The sequence below is a fragment of the Electrophorus electricus genome, chromosome 15, assembly GCF_041902795.1.
Source record: "Electrophorus electricus isolate QZ-2024a chromosome 15, ASM4190279v1, whole genome shotgun sequence".
NCBI lineage: Eukaryota > Metazoa > Chordata > Actinopteri > Gymnotiformes > Gymnotidae > Electrophorus > Electrophorus electricus.
Window position 1 is genome coordinate 12,708,024 of NC_137511.1, and position 16,977 is coordinate 12,725,000.

The following is a 16,977-nucleotide window of genomic DNA, read 5'->3' on the forward strand; positions in this document are numbered from 1 at the left end:
ATCATCACATTACAGTCTAGTTAGTGCAAGACAACATTAAAACATGTTATTTGTAATAACCTAGTCCACCGGCACTATTTTATTCATATATTCTGCATACAAATTTTGGAATGTCCATGTATGCAGAAATAATACAAAATGAAGGGAGTGATGTAGAGTTCATGTTCCAGGTTTACAGATGGGCTGATCTTCAGTGCAGGCTTTGTAGAGCTGCGCAGTTCTAAACAGGACATGTGCAGGGCTGGATGTTGGTTCCATGAGGTTGTTTGGGTGTCTTGTGGAAGCGGTTCTTGTTTGTAGTTATAATACAAGAGCAGCTGATTTTTCCAGCTTCACTACTGTGCCTTCTAGCCTCCATGAATGAGGATTATTTGATTCAAACTGTACAAAAGAGCTGTCCAACAAAGTCGGTCTTGTAATGCCAAGATTACAAAGTCAAATTCTTGTATGTTTTTATTGCAACAAAATATGTTGTAATAGATTTAATCATTATCATAATATTAGAAGGCATAATACCATTTGCCCGTATTATAAATCCTTATTTTTGATCCTGGCTCATTTCTAAGTGTTGGTGTATGGGTGTAAGCTTAAACATGTTCATACTGTTTATAACAGTGGTCATTTTTTCTGTTTACAATAACAGTTATATGTCACACTAGTAATGAACGTGTGTGCTTTTTTTCATATCTCACACTAATTATGAAAGTGTGTGCTTTCATGAATTGAATCGAAAGAGTATTACATGTGCATATTTGTCTGAAGGCCACTCCTTGGTCCAAGTGTCCCCCAGAACTGTCGGGAATCCTGAAGTATGTTTGCTTTGGGTGGTTTCTTAGCAGCCATGTCGTTCTTCCTGCTGTATTGATCCATGTCCACTTTAAACAGTCTAAACTAAACTGGGATGCCCTGCATACACTCTGGCAAAAGCAGATGTTGATACACACCCACTGGATAACACAGAGAGTTAGGACATGGATACACAGTCATGCCCTAGACCCAGTGCTACATGTTATCTTCTCACACAAGGGCATAGGAAAAGCTTGAGTGAATTGTGTAATATGTTTTCTTTGTAGGTTGAAGCCTGACTGTTTCTCTTGCACACATCCTTTTAGAACAAGGACTGAAGCAACAGCTGGAAGAAAAGCTACCTGCTGTGGCTATTATTGCAGTGTCCAGTTAGATATGCAGTTGTTTTGTCCAATAACTGTTGCAATGTCCAATTTGATATGCAGTTGTTTTGTCCTATCAGAGGGAGCTACAGTATACAGCTTTTCCTAGACATTGTGTCAGCATGTAAATTCTGTGAAACGATAAAATGGAAAAAACGTCCAGCTGATGGAACAGAATATGACCTGTTTCCCTTTCCAGACCACCAGGAATGCAGTAATTAGATTAACTGGATGTGTGAAAAGGTGGAGGCTTAAGAAATGCCTCCTTGGCCCAGCCAAAGCATTAGTCATGTCTCAGAGGTTTCATTAGGAGAAACTGCATACATGTGCGAGCTCATAAGTGGAGTGCCATCATAACCATCATAACCAACCTCTGGCTCATATCCACACAGTAATGAGGAGAACAAGCCTGACAGGCAAAATGGTCAGCTTTCACAAGGTTGGCATAAGAATGACCAAAAACATGGAAATCTCAAAGAGAAATGAATTTTTCTCACTGATGAAATTTCCAAATGTTTGGGGTAAGAAATGAAACACCTTGTATCCCAGATTTTATATTAACATTGTATTTTATTATTATCATCTTTTCTATAATTTTCTTCAGGATTGTTTATAACTAATATCATTCTATATAGACTAACTGCATTTAATATATTAGAGTACTGTTTCCCTGTTTTTCCAGTGTGAGAGAGGCATGCAGATCACCTGAATTCAACACTATCACACACTACAAATAAAACTTCTACCTCAGGAGTCACTAATGTCAGAGAGTGCAGTTTTAAAATGTTACTCCTGAAAATGCTGATTAACAGTAAATTTCATATTTGTATTACTATGACTTGTGAATTCGCCTGTATTTGCCTGTACCATATACACCAAAACATGTGCTGTAGTGGGTGGGGCTTTTCCTGCAGGTTTAGTGGACTTCTAGTTTGTTCAATTTCGTCTGCCTCTCAGAGTGGAGTGTATAAGGGACTTAGTTCCTATTGTAAAGGTGATTTTCCAATAAATCTTTGCTTTCATAAGAAAGCATTGCAGGCTGACTGAAGACTGAGGTGTTTTAACCAGCCTGTGGGCCCAGTGGCTACAACTGGTACAGGCCTCAAAGGTGTCGTATTCTTCAAAGCAGTATACAACACAACACATTATACAAGTTATCTCTGGCTAATATAGACAGATTACCCAAACCACAGTAAGGACAGAAAACAAAACTATAACGCAAAGATACCAGTCAACAAAGTCCAATTATCATGCTCACCTTCAAATTATGTTTTTGAGTTGGGTAGCAATAGCTCTGCGATCAAAACTCTGGTTGATATAGACTAGCACAGCATTCCTGTATGTTTCATAGCCCTCATACTCAGATAGGTGAACATTTGCCTGCATGCAGTCACTGTAACCTTGGCAAAATGGGTCTGAACGTTTCACTTCCAGAAATATCTTGCATGCCAAACATAAACCACCCCCTTTTAGAGGGAGAGTAACACAGCCACTCTCTGAGATGACATTCACCGTTGCTTAATTTGCTGCTGAAGAAAATTTTAGAAAAACAAAAGTACACCTTGACGCTTATATTGGCCCTCAGAAGCAGAAGAGTCAGCATCTGTGATGTGACAATATTCTGGCCTTTTTTTTGGTCCAGTAAGGATAATAAGGATAAGCGCTGTTTGCGGCTGGGCGTACACTATACGACTCAGGAAAATGTTAACAGAATTTAAAAACAAAGAGCATCTCACTCAGGATAACGTCATTCCCCCCCCCACAGAATGTCTAGTATTCTGGGCGATCAGGTAAAGAATTGCTATCGCACACATAATTTCACCGCGGATGGGATACGAATATCCTCAGAACTGTACATCTGAAGGGAACCTGCGGGATCCTTTTATCGCGTGGCGAAACCGAAGACGCACGTGTTGCGTCTCGAGGCTGCTGTTTGTGTATTTAAGTTACACGTACAGACAAGATGCGTAAAGAGAAACTTAGCGCAGCCAGTGATTTCTTACCGGAGACATTACAGAGACTGATCGACTAGCAGATCCCCCATCTGTGCGGTCCGCTCGCCATTTGTATTCTATGCTTCTGGCTCTCTCGCTGGTATCACACGCTCAGCTGCATCCCCTGGAGCATTTAGAGTTTGTAATATCGGAGAGTCTCCTGTCGCTTCACAGCTCGGTCGGCATGTTTCTTCTCTCACACTACCAGATCATCCACACCGTCAGTCACTTCCGATCGAGCTCCCGACAAGGAAAATCGCTTCAGATTTGGGAAACTGTATTACAACGGGCAAATCTAGGTTAAATCGGGCAGAAAGTGTGTAGTGCCGGCCGGGTACACATTGTGCGGTTATAGCGATGATACTGTCGCACATGGCAGTCGCGGATCGTGAAGGATTTCTTAGGTCGTGCAAAATCTTTGATCTTGAAACATGTAATGTTTTACGCGGTGCAGCCAATTTTTATTTATTATTATTATTATTATTATTATTATTATTATTATTATTATTATTATTATTATTATTATTATTTTTGCGTGGACCACACTCCAGGACTTTACAATCCCTAATCGATGTTGACAGACCCCACACATACTGAGATTTTCTCCGGGTTTTTTTTTGTTTTTTTTTGTCCTTGATCTTTGTCAGTCATCGGTGTACCCACACTACCCGGTATGCCCTGAATGAAACACCACACAATGTTTACGCTCAATTGTGAAATATTTTCCGCCATCCAGATTATGCATGTCTGGATGCAGTACACCACAAAGTAGTAGGACGTCATCTTTCGCATACTTTAAAAATGACTTTGGTTGCCTACTGCATACGGCATACTGATTTGGGGTAGTAGTATGTAGTAGGCTATTTCCAACATAGCACTGGACAACCAACATCAATGGTTTCGATTCTCAAACCCATGAGGGGGACTTTCTCGTGAACTGATACATTGTGAGTTTTCCCGCAAACTAATGTGACTTTAGATCTAAACATGATGGATGAATTACTCAATTTTTACACAGCTGTTTTTTTTTAATCGCTTCTCTAATGGTATATTTTCCAGCACACATTAGACATCCATGCTGTTCCAACAACTTTAACAAGTTTATCCTCCTTCTCTGTATTCCACTTAGTTCTTAATTTAGCTGCCACGCTTACAACTCTTCAGTATACACTGGCGTGACATCAACATTGCGGTTTACACCAGAGAATTGGTGTTTACCCCACACACAGAATCATAAATTCTGAATAAGTAATATTTACAATTCAAAACTGGCCGACACGGGACTGGAACTAGATTTCAGACACCCCAACATCACAGGATAATCTGGAAAGATAATCATTTAACCTCACCAACGAACTGAGCATCTTATGTTTGATACAGGTAACTGCATACTGCATACTGTACTCTGTATATACTATATACTGCATATACAGTATACCCCATAATAGTATTCAGTATTCCCCCAATATACAGTATACTTCATAATGGTATGCAGTATCGTATCCAATATGCAACAAACGCAAAACACACTGCAGGGTCACATGAATGAGTAAAGGTTTGGCCCACTTGTAAAAGATTTTCTGCCAACATTGCACGATGCAGTAAGATCATCGGATTTATCTTGTTTCACATTCATAATTGCAAGTGACCCATACGTGTCTGGGAACACATCTGTCCTCCAAAATGGCACACATACACACATTGACACATTGATACGTTTTTGCATGAGTTGCCTGCATCACCACCAGCAAAAAAAACAAAATCAAACAAAAAAACTTTGTGAGACAACTCATGGTATTAAAACCAGCAGAAGTAGTAGATAGTTCAGCTGTGGAAGGAGAGGAAAGGCACTTGCAAATGGCCTACAGTGGACTGGACACTTTGGCCCTGCAGGACTTAATCAGATGAGCATGTTTGGGGGCCTCTGAAGCGCACCTTCATTCATCTTACTGAGATCTAACGTTTTAACTTACATGTCTTACTCAGTAATTATTCAAGATGTTAGCTATTCCAATAGTCACAAAACCCTTTTTATGCATCCAAATGTGTTAACCCTTGTGAACTCTTATGGGATTGCTGTTTTAAAGATATATAAGGTTGATTGTTTTCTTTTTGTGCACACAGTGTACATAGAGCAGTAAATGACAAAGGCAGCGAACAACAGGATTTTTTCCCATCTGATGTGAAATGGTTGGCTCTTATGCTGTGTGAAGCTTTCATAGGCTGAACTCTCAGCAGTCTGCTGGCTTCTGATGCCCCTCCCACCACACTGCTTTCTGCTGTTACTCTCCTCCAGTCAGGGCAGCTCTTTCAGCAATCAATCAAACGCCTCAACCAAATATACCGTCGTTTGCATCTTATTATATTTCTTCTATAGCTGTGCTGACAAACTGAAATGTTGATTTTAATGTTTGTGCACGTTGATGACTATGCTGTAGTGATCATCTTGGAGTAACTCAGAAATTAAACTGAGAATTAAATTTGATTTTATAGATCACACAAATCAGGGTGGGATTACGTCTTTGGTACTTTTTATGACTTGAAAGTGCCAAAATGGGTGGTAGATGAGGCAACACTGATGTTAACAACAGGAAAACCCGAAGATCGTCCGTGCTAGGCTGTTATTTTGTATTAAGGGCTATGCAGTGTTTTCACAGTTCATGGAGCCAGCCATTACTGTTTAAGCATATAGTTTTAAAGTCCTGTCATTCCACCGTCTGTGAATGAGGCATATATGGTGCCTAAACGTAATAATTTTGCATTCTTATATGTTTGTACAGGAACTGTGTGTTCTCTGTGTGTGTGTGTGTGTGTGTGTTTGTTTTATTAGTTTTATGCAGTTGAATGTTTAACACAGCACTCTAGTTTAGTATCATACACACATATTTAGTATTACAAACACTTCCCTTGCCCACTGTCCTGACACTTCATGTAGAGCCTTGAATGTCCTCCATGCTGCAGACTTCTCTACAGGCACTGACATTATCTAGTTTAGAACTAGGAAATATTACATGTGCTTTTCATCATCAGAGAACTTCTGTAACTGCATAGTAATGTGGATTAGTTCAGTGCACGTTAGCCCCATGAGTATAGATAACTTTACTACATGCCTTGGCAACCGGCGCAAGCTTGGGGGTGTGGTGTGTGTACTGCGCTTGAAAAGTTAAAATTGACGATGGGCCAAGAAGGCACCCACAGTACTCGGCAGCGTTCGCCCAACTTACGTTTCTAAACTTGCTTTGAGCGCCCCGGTGTATTTTGTGCTTGGGGATATTCTATTTATATTGTATTGCTGCAATAAACTGACTGTAGATCAGGCAGTAACACGCTCTCGGAGTGGCTTTCGGAATCATACGAGCCGGCGTTCATTCGTGTGCCAGCACCGGGACACTGCCGCGTCTCAGGAGCGCGTCTTTCCGTGGACACGGTCACCTCCGCCACTCATCAAAAGAATCCTGAAGACGATGTATAAACCCGCTGCGCAACAGTGAGATACAGTCGTGCAGTGAACCAGAGTTTGGCTTGCTTTATTAGTAACCGAGACCTGACGGTAAAAAAGAAAAGCTATGCCGGAGGAAAAAGGTAGGTTACCGTGGCGCTCATGTGTGATCACATGGTTATTCGCGGTTAGTTGATGTTGGTGTGGCATCAGTTGCGTGGGTTATGTTTCCACACTGGTTATCGTGTAGCCATTCCAGCTGAATTTAAATAGCCAACAAAGCTGGTTGATTTTACAGTTTATTTCGCGCAGAGAGGCAATGCCACTGAACGTAAAATTAAGAATCGATGATGTCGGAACATAGAAATTTGCTATAAATAAAGGCTACCATGAATTATTAAAGAAATCTTAGAAGACACTAGTAAAATGTGTAAGACTGGAAGGAAAGATATACAGCTCAGATGACTCCCACAGAAATGACCGTGAAGAGCAATATGACTATGTGACATAATTAAGTCTTTACGACCTCCTTCCGTATTCCCATTTAATATATCAGCTGAAAGCTCTTCTGTCACTTGCACAGTAAGTTCTCATGTGATGTAGATAAATATTTTACCTACATGTATAGTACTACATATATACATATACTACATAGTAATATACATATATTACTAAAAATATTTTAGTAATATGAAGTAAAACTACAGTGTCAGGACCCAACCTAGAGAATAAACAATTACACTATCAGGCAGGATGGCTTTCTACTGCACTCCACGAGCTCTAATGCAATCTGGACCCTGTGGGCAACAGCCTGGACCAACTGTGTGTGCGTATGTGTGTGTATATGTATGTGGTTGTGTGTATGTGTGTATGGGGAGTGGGGTGTGTGTGTGTGAGAGGAGCAGGAATTTCATGATTTTTCAAAGGTGGTTACTGAGGTTTGATACTTGTGATGAAGACTTGGGCAGCAAATATGTTAAAATGTTATTACCTTGCCATTCAGGATTTACCCTTCAGTGAACTTATGACCATTATTTCATAAGGTGATCTAATATTTCCAATGGTTGCCATCACAGAATTTCATAGTGCAGTCAGACATTTAGTAGGTTCACGACAGTCTGTCTTAATCAACTACAGAGAGGTTCATCTGGGATCTCTGAAAGTTTTTCTTGTGTGTGAATTAGGTTCTGATCAGGTAGATGTAAAACTTGACACTCTATGAGCTGACAGTTCAGTATTTATTAAATGTTGGACAGAACCAGCTGTTTAACATCTGCAGGGGTAGTGCGTCCAAGGCTGTGATGCAGTGTTGACCTCCTGGTAATAGCTGATGTCACCTGAACCACTGCTATGCGTTTTTATTTGAAAATGAGGCAAGAGTTATTTCAGATACATATCCAATTGCCTATACTGAAGTAGCCTCAGAAATGTTAGATTGAATCTTTTTTCCAGTACTGACTTTGTCAGAACAAACCCATTTGCTCTTTAGTAGATAAATAAAACTGAGCTGTGAGGTAGGATTTATGCTGTTAGTCAACCAGTTTGGGATTTGATTCCATGACACTGGCAGTGTTTTGAACCAATCAGATTCCACTGTATCCTATTGAAGGCTACTGGAATGGCGAGTAGCAATGAGGTAATATTTGGAGTTCTTCCAGCAGTTGGAGAGACAGCAGGGGCAGTAAACAAACCCCCTGCCACTCCTGTGTATGTCGCAGCAGTCCTGTACACTAGCAGAGAGCCACCACCACCCAACCCAGCAGAACAGAACACACGGCTGCTGTCCAGACTAGAGTAGATTAACATTTATCATGACTATTCATTAGTATTTAGTATTATTATTTATTAGTTATTATACAAATAATATTTTTAGTTTATTATTTCTTAGTATTTATTAGGATTTCATTTCATTGCTTGTTCTTTAATAATACTTATGGCAGACTTACAGATCTGAGAGTGGAAATTGATACATTTCATTTATAATCATTGGAAGTGAGCCATTTGCTCAGCTGATGGAGCATACTTTCAGACTCCAGGGGAAGGAGAGGTTTGGAAATCTGTGCCACTTCTTTCTTAGATTCCATGGGTTCTGGATGTTTTACGGAGGATATTCTCTCATCATTTGTCAGATGGAACCCATGCTATCATAATAAAACTTCACCTTTTCTAATCAACCGGCACTAGCTGTTCAATCTGCAGACATACTGTGTCAGCGCCGGGCACTTGGTGTGGTCATGCAGGCCCTGTCCCTGCCTCCGCTCTGGCAGACTGGCGGACTCCCAGGCCATTATTCTCCACCCCAGAGACTCCAGCTCTAACCCATTTTAATCAGCGTGCAGCTCTCGGAACGGGAGCTTCTGAACGGGTGCGGCATGCCCATCAGAACCGTCTGTCTTAGAAAACCGTAAATCTCACCGCTGCTGTTGGACTAGGGACGTCCACGTGCAGCTGCTTGGCAGGGGGGTGAAGTAGGGCTCTGTCTTTGTGCTGATTGTGGTCTTTCAGATTGAAGACTCTCTTGCTTTGTTGGTTTTGCGTCCTGGAGATAAACACACTCGCAGTGCAACAGGATCAAACCTTCCCCAACAATAATAAAAAGATATCAGCTGCGTGCCAAGATGTTTTTAAATCAGCAGTTGACAAACAATTGACCCCTTATCAGATGTCGTGATCTTCCAGAGAGCTCCTGTTTGCAGTAACCTTTAGTGGCCGTAGTATGTTAGAAGGCCAAACACCAAGTTCCTCTGTAGGACAGGATTAATGTAGCATTACAGTGTGAAAGTCATGTGAATATTTTCAATCTCTCTGCTATGTTCCTGTTTTAATGAATATTATAGTACATGGGGTAATTACAAATTGTATGCCAAAACATTTCCCAGGTGTGACAACAAAGTAATAATGTATTCTCCTGCTGAATAATATGTACACTGTAGAGATTGTCTTTAAATGTTTGGCGTTAATGTGCAGAATTTTGCACGTGGTCTCGCTCCTTCGCTCTGTATCCCTTTGTCAGCCTTTGCATGCCGCTTACCTCTTTGGTTGCGGCTGCATGGGGACCGAATGTCTCATTCTGCTGGACGCACCCCCTGAGTCCCCTGGCAAGGTCAGAAAGCGTTGTCGGCTTCTACTTGACCTCAGGTTTCAAAAAGCCACATTGAGGTCAGATATCACGCGTGACAAAACGAATGCTGTGAAGGTTAACCTCTGTATGGAAAAGAATGGAGGAGGAGACTGGCACTGTTGATGACTGCAGACAGGTGCCAGATACAGCCGCCACGCCCGTGCGGGCCACATGCTCCATTAGGCACACTGAAGCTGTGGAGTCCTTCAGGTCAGGCACTTGGCCTTGTCACTACACCAACTTTAAAATCGGTCATCTTAACTTTTTTAAAAAGTAGACTATGTTTTTACTCATTCCTCCAAGCCCACCACACAGCTCTCGTTTCAGTAAATACTCTCTGTTGCTTGGTTGGGGAGGTGGCATTAGGACCCTGCGATGGTAACCTGAGTGCGGGGAAGCGAGGGTCGTGTTTATGGATGCCCAGCGGAATGTTGCGGGGCAAGACAGAATGCCAGTTGAGTTCATGCGGTCTCCTATTTATAGGAAATCTGCTCAAAGTGGGACGCTTTTGTCACCCCCGTTAAGCAAATCTCGGGAGACACAAGGCCAGAGCACCCAGATATGGGTGTGAGTGTGGCCTGCGTTGGTTCCATAAAGCACCGCTGTCTACGTGTGCTGACCTTTGATAGGTCAAATGGCAAGGGATTTTGGCAGGAGGAGTTGATGAATGGTGTGAACATCTGTGCCATGCTGCTCTGTGTAAGTGGGAGCCTGAGAGGTGCACGTCCACAGGCATCCTGCCGCTTCACATAGCTTTCAGCTCTGCACTGCTCCATCTCTAAAGCCATAGCTCCAGTAGATGAGACTTTTAGTGCATTTGGATTGTCTGTACTAAATTTTAAGACTTTACAGTGATCCATTTTTACTGTGACATGCGAACTACAGTGATTCTGATTAGTTACAGTGATTTGTTTGATTAGATAGTTCGATTAGTTACCCGTGACTTTAGCCTTGTTCAGATGAATTTTTCTCGTGTTGGCGGTCATCATAGCTGAACACACACCCTGCAGCACACATCACCGAGTTCTAATGGCTCATCTCCTGCAGTCATATACCATGGGGATACTGAACAAACCTGGACCCAGCACACAGGTTCAGACCTTTATCATTATTTCCTGCTGTAATCCATTGTGAAACTTTTCTTTTTCTTCCAGCTTAAAGCCAGCCTCAGGCTCTGAAGTACCTTTTCCATGAGGATGGCTGATCCGTCCAACATTCCTGTCTTTATTGGAAACATGCTATCCTGTGGAACACCATAGTGAACTGTCAAACAGTGGGCAGCTGTCCAGTAACCAGGCTGCAGTCGTTTCAGCTCAGCTTTGATTACATTTACATTTCTGTGAGAAAATCAGCTTATTAGTATTCGCTTGAATTCAGTCTGGAAATAACGCATATAGAGTCAGGGCTGCTTTGAGAAAAGGGTGGGCAACTGAATGTACATGGATTTGAAGGGCCACGTGGCCCCAGAAGCTTGACTGCAGGGAGTGTGTTTTCCTCCCCTCTTTGGCCCCATCTCCCCTTCCGGGGGTGAATGAGCTAGGTTTGTGTTGGGTTTAAACATTGTAGTTTTAAATAAAAAAAATTAAATGACTGTTCATTGAGTCATGTCTAACATGTATTGTTGTTTCTTATGAGCTATAAACTCCAAAAAGTTGTGCTTCTGGGAGCCCAGGTTGTCAACAACCTGTCAACAACAACTTGATTAACAACTTGATTGAATATATTTTGAATGATCTTTCTTCCTTCATCGCATTCCCCAAAGCATGCTGCATGTCTGGCTTAAAGCATGTCTCTCCTTGCTCTCTTGGACAAACCTTTGTATAGATTCCTTCTAAAGTGCCTTTATCCAATAAAAAGTTCAGCAGCACTGTGTCAGAGTGATGCTGACCATCGAACCGGGTCGAGGACCTCATAGAACAATCAGTTGAGTAAACAGCCTTTGTTTAAGCCCACCATAGAATGCTGTGGAACGTCCGAGTGAAACCGGTTTGGGCCCGCCTCCTTTGTGGCTGTATATCAGAGGCAGAGAGAGTCTCCTGCTCCTCCATGAGTACCTGGGTGCACGTGCTGAACGTGAAGGTTGACTCCAGCACACCACTTTCTAACTGGTCCGCATGCCAGTTCCATTAACATTCAAATGAGGTCACGCACCCAAACTGCCCAGGGGCTCATGCTTTATTATAATAGTAGTTATTTTTATTTTATTCAAGTTGTTTAGACTATTTGCCATTTTGTTTATTTTAATTTTTTGTTTGCATTTGATTTTTGATGCCAGAGAAGCCTCAGTATCATCGATGTGAGGCTGGAGGTGTTGTTCGAATGTTTCCTGAACATTCACAGAACATTTTTTCACAGAACATTTTCCCTGAATGATCTCATGTTGCAGGCATCCCCTGGTTGGTGCGTTCACCCACCCTTCTGCAGGGATAATGATCACAGTTCCTGAGGCTATGTCATCTCAGCCACTTACATACATATAAAGGGCAATCATGGATATGCAGGATCTGTTTGTATATGCTTGCTTGACCGAGGAATAGATCAGAACGTTCTTTCACAGAGCTGTTTTCACAAACCATAATGCACACTTTTTTCTCTCTATATTCATGTCCTTGCTCCTACATCTCTCCATTTCTCTCTCTGTCTCTCTCTCTCTCTCTCTCTCTTGCTCTCTCTCTCTCTCTCTCTCTCTCTCTCTCTCTCTCTCTCTCTCTCTCTCTCTCTCTCTCTGTGTGTCTCTGCTACAGTCTTTCAGCAGCAGGCTGTGCCTGGTCCCCTGGAGCAGTCAAAGGGGCAGCCCCAGAGTGGCCCTGTCCTGTGTCACCACTGTGGGAAGGCCTGCAAGGGGGAGGTGTTGCGCGTGCAGAACAGACACTTCCACATCAAGTGCTTCGTCTGCAAAGGTAACAAGCCCCGTCAGGTTGGCCTTGGGTAGCCTTCTCTCTCCATCAGCCTCTCTGTGATGACTGATACAGGAGGTCCCACGGTTACAGTCACACTCCTGTCCATCATACATATTAAATGCTCTGCTGTGAAATTTAGAATAAAGGACACAGGATTAACTGACTCCTAACTGACTGCGCATACAGTATGTACTTTATGTATTGCTGGAAACTGTCAGAGCACCTTTAGACACACACATCTTAGAACATACATTTTTTCAGTAAAATGGAGACCAATGACAGAGGGTGGGTTGGTTTGTTAGACAATAGAGGGCAGTCAGTGCTTCAGTTCATCTTTCATTAATTCTTTTGTTGCCAGGTTAGCAAATAAGACAGGGCATGTTTTACTGGATAAATTCCAAGGCATAAAATGTACAGAATTGTCATCTGGACAGAGGTTTTGTTACCAAGATGATTGTTTCTCAGCACCAGTATTAATGTACTGGATACTGTGTTTGCGTGTGTCCGTTTGTGTGTCTGTGTGAGTGCATATTTGTGTGTGCTTGTGGGCATGTGTGTGCTTGTGTGAGCTTCAGGCCCAGGGACCAATACTCCCAGTGGCTGTTGTCAGTGTAATGCTGTTGTGAACACAGGTGCTGGTTGCTAGGCGACCTCAGGGTTCAGATGGCCTCCGGACCTTGGTGGAGTTTAGCACGTCTATTCTTACATCAGTGTGTCAAGCCTGCCCCACCCCCATCCCCAACGCTCCAAACAGCATTTAGGATAAGAGCGTCCCAGAAACAAAGCCCCATGACCTTTTGTGTTGCAGCGTGGGTAATGAGGGCACACCGTAAAGCCACTATCAAGTATGAAATGTGTTTATTATTAGAGGAATCCTTCCTCAGTATTTCTTTGATTCGGGATCAGTTCGAGATAGAGTGCATTTTATCTGATTTATGGATTCTGTGAGCGCTCGTCTTTAATGAGACAGTAAGAAAAGTAATAGGGAGGGAGAGGGAGTCAGAAACTGTGACAGGCACAAAATCACAGACTCAGAGAGCCAGAAACGAGAAACTTTAGTGATGAGAGCAAGAGATGGAGAGAAAGATGAAGAAAGAGGGAGTGATGAACAGAGAGAGTGAGAGATAGAGAAAAAGAGATTGAGAGAGAGGGATAAATGGAGATGGGAGACATGACAGAGAAGTAGAATGTTTAGAAAAGGGGAAACCAGAGGGGCTTTCACTCACCTCTGCCTCTAAACCCGTATGTAGCGCACCTGGATACAAATCAAGGCTCTGCCCTGCTTAATTGCAGGCAGGGCCAGTGGAGAACCGTATGTGTGTGTGCATGGGTGTACGTGTGTGTGCGTGCGCACGTGTGTATGTGCGTGTGTGTGTGCGTGCATGTGTGTGTGTGCGTGCATGTGTGTGTGTGTGTGTGTGTGTGTGTGTGCATGTGTACGTGTGTGTGTGTGTACGTGTGTATGTTTGTGTGTTTGTATGCATGCATTTGCACACCAACGCGGCGCCTGGTGGCAATTCACTGAGGAGAATGTCTCGGTAATGTGTTGGCCACTTGCAATTAACACATGTAAATCGGAGGAGTTTCCCCTTACACAACCACCAAGAGGCATCCTGATACCCAAGCCAAGAGCAGCCTCACAGTTGCAGTTGTGTTTCTAGCTGCTTTCCCAGAAAAGCACATGCGAAATGTGAATGTGCTGCTATTCTAACTCTTCATGTTGTAGTTGTATTAGTAAGTTGATACTGACATTGGCTCTGTTCATTAAAACCTGACATCTTTGGCTTCATGCACCAAACCTGACTTTGAGCCCATATAAGAATCATTATTACATTTACACTAATTATTTGTCAGTTACACACCTGTTACATACCCATCTGTGACCCGGCCCATCTGTGACTTGGCCCGTTTGTGACTTGACTCATAGGAGCCACCTCGAGCTGGCTACACAGGGTGTGGGGGTCTTCTTTTCACAGGAATTTATGTTATTGTATTTATTTATGTTATTTATTGTATTTATGTTTCCAACATTCAGTGTCTTCTCCAGCCCTCTGATAATTTGTTATATAAAACATGGAGCGGCCAGACAGCGATCCTGTTTTTGGACACACGAGCTCTCGGCAGCTATCTGACAGATCAGCAGGAGGCTCTATGAAAGAAGCTGGCTGAATGTTCACCAATCTCCCTGGTCTTGTTCTGAACAGACCATAACAACATGACAGTATTATTAATGACAGTATTATTCATGGTAGTATTATTCAGGACAGAATTGTCTATGACAGTATTATTCATGACAGTATTAATCGTGACATGACGTTTACATTATTCATGTCAATATTATCTGTGACAGTATTATTCCTGATAGTGTTATTCATGATAGTATTATTCCTAAAAGTGTTATTCATGATAGTGCTATTCCTGATAGTGTTATTCATGATTGTACTATTCCTGATAGTGTTATTCATGATAGTACTATTCCTGATAGTGTTATTCCTGATAGTGCTATTCCTGATAGCGTTCTTTAGCACCACAGGGAGAGAGTTGCGCCATTAAGGCTGTGGCGCCACTGCAAACATGAGCCGTGACTCAAGTCATGCTTACAGTGGGTGTATTTTCTCTCTATTTTATAGGGGAGGAGTGATGAAACAGGGACTAGCACTTAAAACCCATTTCTTGTTAGTGGCTGATAAGAGCATACCTCTTCAAATATGCGTACACTGTAAATAGTAAATAGTAAACAGTGTAAATAGCATTATGCATGTAGCTTTATAAGAGCCCCTCCTACAATGAGCGAGCTGCACCCTGCCGAGAACACCCAAGAACAGCTGCCTTTCATTTCCCGCAGCTCCCCAGTATCCAGGCTGATGCCGAGACCCATCCCACACACGCAAGCACGTCCAGGTCCACCCTAGACCAGGCGGGAGTCCAGATTGTGAGCTTGGCAGGGAGAGGGGAGAAATGTTGGAGGACGTGGTCTTAGTTACCTCATTCCTGCCTCTCAGGAATTAGATGGAGAGAGTCCTCTCGATCTCCCAGAGCAGCGACTCTGTGCTCGCTTTAGCACAAATAACTAGCCAATGCTGCACACATTGGCAGCAAACATGTTAAAATGTCATTACCTGGACATTCAGGATTTACCCTTCAGTGAACTTATGACCATCATTTCACAAGGTGATCTAATATTTCCACTGGTTGCCATCACAGAATTTCATAATGCAGTCGGACATTTAGTAGGTTCACGACAGTCTGTCTTAATCAACTACAGAGAGGTTAATCTGGGGGTCTCTGAACGTTTTCCTTGTTTATGAATTAGGTTCTTATCAGGTAGATGTAAAACTTGAACACCCTATGAGCTGACAGTTCACCCTATGAGTTGACATTTTTATTTATGAAGTGTTGGACAGAACCAGCTGTTTAACATCTGCAGGGGTAGTGCATCCAAGGCTGTGATGCAGTGTTGACTTCCTGGCGATAGATGATGTCACCTGGACCACTGCAATGTGTGTGTGTGTGCAAGCATGCACGACTGTGCCTGCATGCAAATGTGACATTATAAGGAGGCACAAGTGTGCAGTACAACATAACCTTTGAGCTTGCAGTATGATGAAAATATCATGCAAGGACCCAGTAGAGCTCAGTGAAGGACTAGTGCACAGTCACTTTCAGATACTCTCTTGCTCTCTTGCTCTCTCTCTCTCTCTCTCTCTCTCTCTCTCTCTCTCATGCTCTCAGCACTTAGCTGCAGACATCAGGGGGCTTAGTCTAAGAGTCAGAAATGCTATTGACGCTACTCCACTAATGAGACAGGCTGTTGGAGGTTGGGTCTTGTGGAAAGACGCTCTAACGGCTTGATTTAGCGCGAGAGAGATAACTTATGGGAACAGAGTGTGGGTTTTAAATTGTGCTGTGTGGCCCTGCCCTTCTGTACTGGCATGCAGCTACATGCAGAGGAAGCTGGCAGCAGGTTTCCCCAGCGTATGGTGCTTACATGAGCTGGCACTTCCACAATAGCTCTGTTTCCAGCTCTAGTCCTTGTGTAGGGATTCAGAGGTACCCAGTAAGTGTAATGAAGGAGTTGTCAGTAATTGATGCACACACACACACACACACACAGAGAGAGAGAGAGAGAGAGAGAGAGAGAGAGAGAGAGAGAGAAAGATACACAGATGCTCTCAGATTCATTAGTGGTGTTCACACACACTACCATGCTAAGAATTCATGAGCCAGCATGAGATGTAGAAGGAGAAAGGGAGAGAAAGAGAGAGAGAGAGAGAGAGAGAGAGAGAGAGAGAGAGAGAGAGAGAGAGAGAGAGAGAGACAGAGACAGAGACTGGAGGAGGGAGTATTTATGTAA

The 16,977-nt window shown here is 42.7% G+C and overlaps 1 protein-coding gene across 7 annotated transcripts in view; it reads left to right on the top strand.

Moving 5' to 3' along the window:
• The window catches only part of ablim2 (actin binding LIM protein family, member 2), a 61,999-nt gene that overhangs the window by 7,911 nt on the left and 37,111 nt on the right, over nt 1-16,977 (top strand). For 4 of the 7 annotated variants that reach the window (XR_014117323.1, XR_014117325.1, XR_014117326.1 and 1 more), the window contains exons 1-2: nt 6,346-6,745; nt 12,468-12,623. Coding sequence is in view for 1 of the 7 variants with exons in the window: in XM_035533783.2 (XP_035389676.1) it covers nt 6,730-6,745; nt 12,468-12,623 (172 nt within the window). In the remaining 6 variants the exon portion in view is untranslated. Of the gene's footprint in view, nt 1-6,345; nt 6,746-12,467; nt 12,624-16,977 lie in introns of those variants that run through there. The other 3 variants (XR_014117327.1, XM_035533783.2, XR_014117324.1) reach the window with 2 other exon arrangements.